We start from the raw sequence: 11361 nt of genomic DNA on the forward strand, positions 1-11361 counted from the left end.
CACATCTGGTGAACCTGTCACACACCACAACTCCAATTCCCCATGTAGCTGGCAGAACTGTAAATAATTTCACAAATCTTCACAAGCTTTTTATCACTTGCAGGATGCACACTTGTTATTTTAAATCTTATTGATCCCGGGTAGAGAGATTTCTACAATGCTTGATCTGTGCTGTCACTCAGTAGCACTGCTGAAAATGTGCCTGGTCCTAACTACTGATAGTAATAAGGGTTGAAATTACTTAATACTTTTCCTGTGTATCAGAAAAGCAATTCATGATAGAAAAAGCGTATCTTTGAGCTCTTTCTGTGCTGTGAAGAAGTAACCTGTAATAGAAAGGCCATGAAGGGACTAACCAAATTAATTTGGAAAAAAACTGGCCTAAATATTTTCTTATTCATCTATCCAGATCTGTATAATACTGTGTGCCCCATAGGAAGGGGTTTCTCCTATCTGTCTCTTGAGAAAGTAAAGCTGCTTCAGTACAATCTTGACTTGTATCATTTATACTACAGATTCCTTGGGTTCCTCTCACTGACTCCACAGTTACATCTAAAACTGCAAGTGTCTCAGAAACAACAATTTGCATGCAGGTAATTTTTCAGCCACAAAACAGTCCTGCCTTTAACAACACTACTTGATACTGATTTACTGTTTCTCCTTTTCCTTCACTTCAGCACTGCTTCTTTTTCATGGGTCTTCACAGGAAAGAATCCCCAATTTATTCTGATTTATGTCATTCTTTTTATTTCAAAACAAAGCCTTTCCAAGAAGTATCTTCCTAAACATTATAATAAAACTGAAGAAAAGGAAAGCTGCTACAAGTTTGCTTTTACTACGTTTCTCTCATGTAGTTTTTAAATATCTAACTTCAGATAATCTGGCACAGACTTATCTAGCATCAATGCATTTACAGAACTGTCCTAGACTTCTAGGCACACCCAAATTTTACTATTGCATGGCAGAGGCAATGGTACTGTGGAACTCCATAATGCTTAAAGTGTAGAGAAGGGCACTGGTCTCACTTTGCAATTTTTACATGGAAATCTTTACAAAAAACTTGGATTCCTTTTTTTCTTTTTCTTTTAAAAAAAAGAGGTGAGGAAGAAGGAGGTGAGCCTGACTAACACTGACAGATCACAGTCAAGTCCATGGTCTAACTGAGATAGTAACACCCATCCCCCCCAGCAACAGGCTACCATGCTTCCTCCCCATCCAAAAATATCAAATCAAGACAGCAAAAATACAGAACTTTCCATAATTTGGTGTCCTTATTACTAAATATCCCCATGATACATGCTTTGTCCATGAGGCAAGAGGAAAGCACGAAGTTTTCTTGCACAGGATTATTGTGGCTTTTTATTATTACCTGGATTAAATAACTAAAACTAAGAATGCTTCCCTTTGCCACTGACTGCACCATAACTCCTCCCCACCACATTCTTTCCCACTTCTTACCTTGTCATCTCTTCCTCTAGCTCTAGATTCCCTTTCGCGGCTGCCTGCAGCCTTTTCACCCTTGGATACTGCGTGTGCTCTTCCCACAGGCCCACGGGGCTGCAGTCCTGGTGATTCTTTCCTCAAAGGTTTTACATCTCGGTTGGAACGTTTTATCTGAGGTGGAGCCCTAACAACAAGCAAACACAACAAAAATATGCTAAAAACAGTAAAAAAAGAGCAACATTAAGAAGGAAGGATTCTACAATTTCATTAATTTCCTTAGTGCATTATTAAAAAAATTATTTAAAAAAGCTGAGAAGCCCCTAATTCTTGTCTCTCTGTATCTGCAAACCCAACAACATATTTCTGGTTCTGTCTGACACTCAAAAAGAAAAAAATACAAATGGGAAAAAAACATTTCAACAGTGGAAAAAGAGAAAATTAACAATACTATTAAATCAGTACTCCTAACCAATCTTACAACAAACCAATACACACGTAATGGAAGAGGAAATAATTTAGTAAAAGTCTTCAAATTCCTTCTGACTCAAAACCAGGAGACTGTATTAGGCTGCATTCATATACACAGGTACTACATACACAACTAGATGACATCCCTGGTTAAAAACAAACAAAAAAACCCTAACCAACAACAACAACAAGAAAAAAGCTGGCTAATAGCTTTGCTAGGTCCCAAAACAGAGGAGGGAGAATTTTAACACAATCCTCCTTCCTCTGACTTCATTCCCCTGTGTTAAAATGTCAAAACATTAAAACTGTATAGAAAGCAAAAGCAAACAGAGCCGAACTGCAACCACCTATACTTGTGTGCATCATCCCACAATGTCTGAGAACTCAGCAGTGGCACGAGGAGAAAGAATGTGGTTTTACAATGAGATGTCATAGTCATTTTGCTCTAGGGGTTGGAGTTGTAATATAGAACTATAAATGGCCAAGAATGTCACCTAGCTTTAATTAGTGTCCCCTATTAATTCTCCTACTGATTCTTGCTTTGAGTAATTCAAACTTTGCTAACTCCAAAAACAGTTTCCAGGAATACGGCTTAAAAAAGAGTACATACTTAAACACACTGCTGGATAAAACTGCTACACTTTGCCTTGTATACTTTTTCATCAAACTTAACAGCATAGAATAGCAGCTAATTTTCCTTACTTATTTGCACAAAATTTAAATTTCAGCTTAAAAGAGGGAATAAACTATTGGGGCTTTACCTCTATGAAAGATACAAGAATAAATAAGTCTTGCACTTCACATAATATTAACAGAAAAATTCTGATAATAATTTCTACCATTCAAAAAAGTAATCAGTGTTAATGTTATTTTACACTTACATTCTTACAGTTTTTTGAAAAGTGAAGATCCATTTGTTTGATAATCATAAAGCACATAAATTTACAAATAAACTCAGCATTTCTTTCTGTTAACCAAGATCTCTCATTTTACTTTATTCCTTTGCTTATGTGAGTACAAACACTAAAATTCTTTGGTATTATAATATTAGAAAAATGTTGGTGTGATAAAGGTTGCAATTGTTTTTAAATCAGATTTGTTGTTTTCAGCAACCTGTGTCAGGCTCTGTTGGGGTGAAAATAGGGATTTCAGAAAATGCAGAAGCATCTATTTTGAGGAAACTATTAGCTAACTAAGATTACCTTAAAGATGGTTATAGAAGAGAAACACCATGTGTAACAGAACGTGTTCAGCAATAAACCTAAGCAATGGATTAAACACAGGTCATGTTATCTGTAGCTAGGGAGTGATTTCTAACCACCATGTCCTTTCAGGATCCTTTGGTTCTTGCTTCTTACTGACTCCTCAGCCACCACTGAATTTAACTGCACAAATAAACTGAAATGGAAAAATTTTCTCCCTACACATGAGAAAGGCAACTGTCACCAAAAGCCCACTTACTTCTCCAGCAGACTCTAGTTCCAGGCACTTAGCAAGTCACTCCTACAAGAGTGGAGGAGTGACTTTCTTTAGAACTTCAGCAATAAATGTGACTGTTGTTTAATTACTTTTTTCCCCAATGTATTAATTCTTTATTACAAATGACTAAGGGGTAAATGAAATGTGATTTTCCTGTTACAAATGCATTCAAAAAGAACATAAAATTATGGCAACCTAACTTTATTCCACCCACTCTGCTTAAGCCTCTCTTTACCTGTGTTCAGCTGGAACAGGAGGGGGCCAAACAGCAGGATCTCTAAAAGGCTCATCTTGACAGGATACAGGGGTATCTGCAGGTCCGTCCATTTTAAAACTCTCTAAAGTGGAGACAATGCTCTTAACTTGCTCATATTCTTCAATTAACTCTTGTTGGACCTTGAGAAATGCATACATTATTTAAAAATTGTTACCATTCAAACTTTTTTTTTTTAATCATAAAACTAACTCAAAACATACACTGCCCTCAAAAGCAGGGACTCCCAAGCCTTTCCTTTCACAAACCCCAGACGTATCAGGCTGACAATAGGTCTTTAACAGCATAAATAACTGAATCTCTGTAGAGTTCATCTTCCTGCTTGTCAGTGTCATGACCAGACAGAGGGATCACTCTTCCATAACAGGTGCTGATGCTGATTTACGTGTGCATATTGACATGTATGCACACAAACACATACTTTTGCCTAGTAAGGGTGCTGTTGGCAGATCTTTTAACATATTTGCTACTATTCTGGCATAAACGAACTTCTCTGATCACGGTTTCCAAGGTCCTAATTATAAAACTGGCTAAATAATTAAAATATAATATTACAAAATTAGCTTTGTGAGGGGCAATGTCACCTAAGCACAAGTCAATCTTTCATGGATTGCAAAGATAAGAACAGAAATTGGGAACCTTAACACCATATAGCGTAAGTTCAAATGATAAGTACACTAAGTAAAATAAAAATGAGAGGAAATTATGTCTCAGAACAGGTTGCAGAATTATGCAGCTGAATTTTATACTTCAAGTTTCTACTGCCACTAGTGAGGGAATTAGAACTACTGCAATAATTTCAAGAGTATTCATTTGATACTTGTCATTTCAATTTTATTCCATGAAGCCTAGGAAAAACAAAACCTGTGTAGAAATTTGCTAAATTTTAAGTGATATGGCTTGTTACAAGCTCAAGTTTTGTATGTTAAGGTCACTGGTTCTTAGTACACACCAGCAGCAAAAAACTGCATTATACATTCTTCTTAGAAGCACAAGCTTTCAGTGCATTAGCTTACGATGTGCTAGGATTCACCTGAGTGCACTTGTATTGCATCTTACCAGTCATCTGGTCATCACCTATCACTCAGTGATGCCTTCCATCCTGTGGATCAACCTCCGTGCTTATGTTGGTTTTTACTTGCTTGAGGGTTGGTGTTGGTGCACAGCTGAAACTAATTAATGCATTGCTGTGCATGCCACTAAATCAGTATCGGCACTCTGCAGCTAGGATTACCTTAGGCCAGCGTGAATCTTGCCTGTTACAAGCTTGTAGCTGGAGCTAGGGACATCCTGAACCTTTCCACCCACTGGAAAGGCACATAGGCTCTAAAAGCTCTCATGAAGAAACACTACAGTCAGGGTATTTGCAGGCTGCCACTAGGCACACTACTGAGTGAAGGCTACAACTAACAGACACTGCAAGGCTGAATCAAAAGCCAGGATCTGAAGTCAGCTTACAAGAAAGCCAAGGAAAGATACCAGGCACCCAGCTGTGTTCATGTCATGTGTCCATGTGAAAAAGAGCTGGGAGAAATACTGCCTGGGAAGGCTTCAACCAAACTTCACTTTGTGGCCCAGGAAGGCAACTGAGGACAGCATCAACAGATGTCAACAATTCAGCCTGAAATCCAGACTCTCTTTACTGTGCAGATTCTGAGTAATCAAGAGGATCAAGAGTATGGAGGTCTGCAAATCCAGCCTGTCTGCTGAGGTTATAACAGCAGCAAATCAGGAAACTAGCAGTACACAGCATCACACCTTATGACTGTTCTTCTGAATGGTGCTTACTGGTGAAAAGATGTGGCCACTAGCCTGAAATCTTCCTGTCTCCCTGTGTGTCTGGAAATGAATCGCACTGAGCACACACAGAGTGCTGTGTCTTGTCAGCACACTTTCAGAAGCATGCCTCTTCCAGCTTGATTTTCACCTGCTCATTTCATTTGTCTCTCACACTCTCATTTCCCCTCTCAGAATGGCATCTTTCCCTACCCGCCCCGCTCCACATATTCAAAACAGCAACAACAACCCCTCAATTTTGGTGGGGCAACTTCAAGACTGAAAGCACTATCTGACATAACTGTTTGGTGGGTAAGGTATATAAAAGAATGAATGATCAAATCAACAGTACTCTGTAATGAACACACATCACCTCTTTCCGGAAGCTACATTTCTCCTAAAGTACTACCAGGTACATCCCCCAGCAATGTATCATTCTGCTCTGGGGAATTTTCCCACTACAAGGACAAATCAGGAGACTTCAGCAGCACAAAGAAATTCTTCTCTGCTTTGAAACCTTGCTTAAGAAGAAGAATATACGTCACTGTTGTCAGCAAGATACCAATAGGGATAGAGGCAAAGTGAAGGGTAAATCTCCAAGGCCCTGCACGGTTCTTGCAATACTGCATTTACTGCACCAGAAGCTCTACGTGCATCTGTACAAAAGGAGCCTTAGGTATAGGAAAAACTTGATTATTTCACAGGGCAAAGCAGCCTTCTTGCAGATGGGATAGCTCTGCTTTCCAAAGACATAGGATATCCAGCTCAGACAGGATTGCTCCTGCCCTGCTTTGCTGTCTGCTTTCTCATCACACAATCAGCAAACACATCCCCCATGCAAGAACTTCCAGCTGAGTTACAAATGTGATTGACTACTAACTTGGTTACTTCAAACTGTCTAACATGCATCCCTCCTGTCCAAAAATAAATCCAGCTGAACAGCTGCTGTGAGGTACAAAGGAATGATACAACATAAATCCTCCAGGGCACTGCTCCATGAGAGACAGCCACTTCCTACTCCAGTGCTCCAGGAATACAGACAAGATTCCTCCTACCAGCCTTCCAACACATGCGAAAAAATTGGTGGAAAGCAATTTGCTAGCACTGAGGACCAGAGTGCTGTCATTCAGCTCTCTGGACCAGCAAGGAGGATTGTGATATAGTGAGCCTTAGATGACTTGGAAGCTGAAAGAGACAAACAGCTGCTGGCCATCTCTTAGCCAGACCTGAGCCTGACCTGAAAAACAACCCCTTACTGCTTAGTCAGTACCCGGCAAACCAACCAACAACAACCCCTCTATGCACTCAAACAACAGGACTACAAAGGAAAACCAGCTGATAAATTCCTAGAGGCCTTAAAGAAACCAAGTAAGATGAAACAGGTGCAGAAAGAGTTTCTTGCAGTTGAGAAACAACCCAGATGCGAGCCAAGAAGGGCTGTGGTATAATTACAGAGGTGACTGAGCAGCATCTTTGAGCTATCAGTGCTACTCTGAAGCAACCTCAGAAGGCTGCAAACAGGAAAATCACTGGACTCACCCAGTCTTTCTGCCCCCCCATCACACACTTTCCCTGGGTGCCAGAGCCCTCACTGGGGCCCAGCTCAGGTTGCAGAGAACCTTAAGAAAGCTTTTAGGTTATTCATGTTTAAGCAGTTTCAGTAGATAGCATAGGCTGAATTAGCAGCTCATCATTGCCAAATAGAAAGATCTTGCTTCTCCTCACTTATTCTACCCAACCACACTCTACCTCTGCTCTTCTGGATTCAATTCTGGCATCTCAATACAGTAAGCCAGCTTGATAAAATGGCATAAAATTAGTCTAGGAGGGTAAAAAGAACTAAAGGACACTCTTGATGGGTTAGCAAGCCGCACTAGCTTGCTACTCTGTGATCAGGTGAACCCCAAGACAAAGAATAGCAGGGTGCAGCGGAGGGAGAAAAGCTGGTGCAGCTGCAGGGGAGACTAGATGGGGAAGAGCTTGGCCTCTCTGGGCACAGCAGGATGTTAACTGGGTTCAGCTACCATGTGAAACTGCCTTTTCCCCTGAGCCATGCTGGTATACCAGCCACCCCTACCTGCCACATCACCTCGTCCACAGAAGCAGCACCATGGGCACTGCGCGATGTTGGAAAGCCTGATAAAAAGCCTTTCAGTCCAAGGGGTGGTCCCACATCTTTGTTTTGACATTCTAGCCCTAAGGATTTACAGTAATGAATCAGAAAACACATCCTACCATAGGGGCTTAAAACACAGTAACCAAGAACTGAGTTCACTCTTAGTGCCTGTTCCAAAACCCATGACAGGGAGTTCCTTTGTATTTCACAATCCAGCAACCATTGCACCTTTGGCATCACCAGCTTTCATTTGCTACACCAGAGCTTATACTCCTACACAACTTCCCATAGCAATAAGCATGGGTATTTGTACCTTTGTAAATATAAATGTGTGAGGGTTTTTTTTAATATATCATGCAGGAATAAAACCAATCAAGTTTCTGTAAAAGTGTTTTCCAAACTTGAAATTACTGCGTGCAACTAGTATTAGTTATTCAACAAGCTCCATTTTTAAAAAGTGAAAATAATGATTCCCTAAACCATACCCAAAATGGATGCCCTGTAACCCAATCTGATCCCATGCAGTCTAAGTATAGTTCCTGTAACCACAGTTCTTCATGAGCTACCTGCAGCATATTCCTTAATTACTCATGAAGTAACCTACAAAGTGTTAATAAAACAGGGACGAAGCAAAAAGCAACATAAGCAGAGATCGACTGATACCTGTTTAAAATTTTTAGAAAAAAGTAAAAGTCATCCTTCAGTCTTTATGCAAGAATACAGTGCACTTAATCACCTGCTCCAGTGACCATGGTGCCTTGCTGGCTGCTCTGAGCTTTCTGAGAATCGTTGAACTCCTGTCTCAACTCCGACTGAAGCTCTTGTGCTCTCAGATATTGTGCAACACAGAGCACACAGTTGTAACATGCAGCAGGTTTTGCTCGACAGCCACTGGCCTTGTTGTAAGCCAGTACTGTCTCCCGGGGGCACGCTCTGCTGTCATTCTGCAGCTGCTGAACTGTCACTGAAGCAGCTCTTTCCTACAAGCCAGCTGTCTAGCAAAAAGACTGCAACGGCCAAGAAACTCTCTCAGAATAAAACAGGGGGAATGTCAACATAAGTAAAGTTCACAGTAGCAGTCATAAGAGTAAACCTACCTTTTATTGTTGTTAAGTAGAAAAAGAGATGAGTTGCTTCAGATTTTGAACCTTTCCAGTCCCAGCCTGCATTTACATGGATGAATATGCCTACATGTCAGCCAAACCTCAAAGCACAACAAAGAAGGAACTTTTTCAAATGAGCTCAGAGCCTAGGAGTGAGGATAACACTCAGCCACCCAAGAGCAAGCTGGGCACTCCCTGAATGCAAAACAAGTAAGGGTCTCAAGAGCAGGTCACTTTTGATATCCGCAAGTCAAGCTAATTATCAGATGATTGATGACAACGAATTTTCCAAAGGGTCAGAGGAGGTCAAACCACTGCTTCGGTGGGCCCTCTAGGATGCATCTTTTGCCCTTTTGAAATTCTGCAGGTTGTGCCAGACTAGTAACACAATCCCTCTCACCTCATCAGTGCTGAGTTTCAAGTCCTAGAAGCAGTATTGCATCAAGTGGAACTAAGCCAGTTGCTCCCAGAGGAGCAGATGACACATGTTCACATTCCTCCTCCTAACTATCAGCACCAAGCGCACAGAACCCTTGAAATCAGGGTGCTCAGTTGCAAAGCTGAAGTTGTCTGATGGTGTGATATGAAATGCAAGCCATCAAATACATGCACAGAATATGATTCTGTCCAGACCAACATGTAGAAATTTGAAAACAATGACACCTACACAAAGAGAGGTAGATCAAGAGTGTTTGGGAGTCTAACCTAAAATCCCAACTACTTCTGGCTCACCTCTGCTCTGCATTGCTCAATAAATTGCTGGAAAAACCTTGTGTTGTACACAAGGCAACAAAACAAATCCACCTAGCATGAGGTACCTCTTCATGATGGAGCATCCACTGTAGAGGAGTGACCAGATAGGGAGAACAATGGTTCATAAAACAGGTATGAGTTGGTCAGCTCCAGAGCCACGGCTGTAACTATTCTTTGCGATGTTACTCATGTGAGTGTTCCTATTTTATGAAGGAACATGTACACAAACACCTGAAACTGAGTTCACTGCCTCAGAAGTATCCATAGGACAAACATCCTGTTTGTGTACTGTGCGCAAAAGTAGAGAAAGGAAGGGCATGCTTCATACTGCCATATCCCCTCAGCATTGGCGTCCCAGGAACTCTTCAAGAGGTTCAAGATTGTGAATGGGAATGCAGAGAGTACATCTCAGAAACAAACTGACTTAAGTAACAATCTTCTTCTTCGAGCACTTATCTATATGCACATTCACTCTGTGCACCACTCCCAACAGTAAAAGCTCTACCTGCCCAGTGTCTGCTAGAGATTGCTGAACCCACCTCCAAAAGGTACTGGTGATACCTTCCTCAGAGAATGGAGAAACTGAAGAACCTAAGGAATAGGCTAGTTCCATATGCCAGAGGAGACACAATTTCAAATGAAAATCAACTACATTCATTCCCTTAACCTAAGAGTTGCTTTGCTTCTTGTGCCACTTGCAAGAAGCATATAGGTATGGGAGTCTTTTGCTTCTGCATATCACTGGTACCAAGTGGGTTAGACCTGAATGTTGCTAAACTTACACAATATGTATGTCATAATTCTTTCATGACAATGATCTAAAGGAAAATCTAAATATTATTTTAATATTGTGAATGAGTGTTTCTTGTGATCCAACTTTCCGTTTAATTTTTTTCAGAACAGGCTGTCTGTCAGACAGCTACTGAAAGTGACTGACAGGTTGGATGTAGCTGCTGTTGGAGTTGGAAAGTAGTGCTAACATCCAGATCATCAGACTCCCTCTTAGTCTGTCTCATAGAGTGAGAAAGTACAACAATTATATATCAAGAGTCGGTAAGAAAGCAAATCTACTTCTATAGGTCTCACCAAACAATTCAGGTGGAGGTATGGAAAAGCTAGTGGTTCCAGGGCTATATCGTTTGCTCTCACAGCTGTATCATTTAGTTCCCAGTGCTATGGGTAGTCCCATAAATGAATGAGAAGGCAAACACCCTGTGTATGAAGCATTTCTCAGTTTTTTAATCACGCTTCTGACTTTTTGGTGTTTGTCCCTGAGCCAAGACTGACACCAGTAACAGCAAAGCAATATTCTGACAAAGCTCATCTGCCACCACTGTGCTGGGAAGTTTCAGAATTAACATGAGCGCACAGCGTGACAGACGCTACCCCACCTGCTGCTGATCTTTCTGGGGACAGTTCTCTAAAGCATTTATGGGACACAGTCAGGGGCCATTCTGTTTTTACCTAAAAGGGATAATTTCTGAGACGATGCCAACTTCAGATCCTCTGCTAAGGAGCCAGCTGCCCTCCCCAGGGAATAATCCTGGAAACTGTGTCAATGGTCCTTTTTTACTTGAGGCTTGTCTCCAAAGCATAGCATGCATTCTGTGGTGCACAGGCTTCTCTGAAGCAGTTCAAACAACACATGACATCATGAGACTTGAAGTAACCTTCATAAGGTAAGAGCTGTTAAAAGTTGAATGGAAGAATCAATGTCACCAGAGGAAACACTAAATACTAGAAGTGAAGACAATGCAGTGATGCAGCTGCAGAACAAGGAAAGCCTATGATCTACCTTCACGTCAGCTACAAGTTTGGCAGGAACTGAGGTCACACATGGGGCATGAATACCTTGTATCAGCGTGCCCTGGCGTGGGAAAAGCTTGAGTACAAATACTTGACCATCTCCTATACAACATTCAGTTTATCACATCATCAGAAAAGCTAGG

At 41.0% G+C, this 11361-nt stretch overlaps 1 protein-coding gene across 10 annotated transcripts in view; it reads right to left on the bottom strand.

Moving 5' to 3' along the window:
• KATNAL1 (katanin catalytic subunit A1 like 1) overlaps positions 1-11361 on the bottom strand; it is a 38626-nt gene that overhangs the window by 18069 nt on the left and 9196 nt on the right. For 4 of the 10 annotated variants that reach the window (XM_055701800.1, XM_055701797.1, XM_055701799.1 and 1 more), the window contains 2 exons: positions 3626-3786; positions 1459-1627 (listed from right to left, as the gene is read on the bottom strand). In XM_055701800.1, the coding sequence (XP_055557775.1) occupies positions 1459-1627; positions 3626-3786 (330 nt within the window). Of the gene's footprint in view, positions 1-1458; positions 1628-3625; positions 3787-7517; positions 7620-10876; positions 11099-11361 lie in introns of those variants that run through there. The other 6 variants (XM_055701805.1, XM_055701802.1, XM_055701804.1 and 3 more) reach the window with 3 other exon arrangements.

Source organism: Falco cherrug, chromosome 2 (assembly GCF_023634085.1).
Source record: "Falco cherrug isolate bFalChe1 chromosome 2, bFalChe1.pri, whole genome shotgun sequence".
Lineage (NCBI taxonomy): Eukaryota > Metazoa > Chordata > Aves > Falconiformes > Falconidae > Falco > Falco cherrug.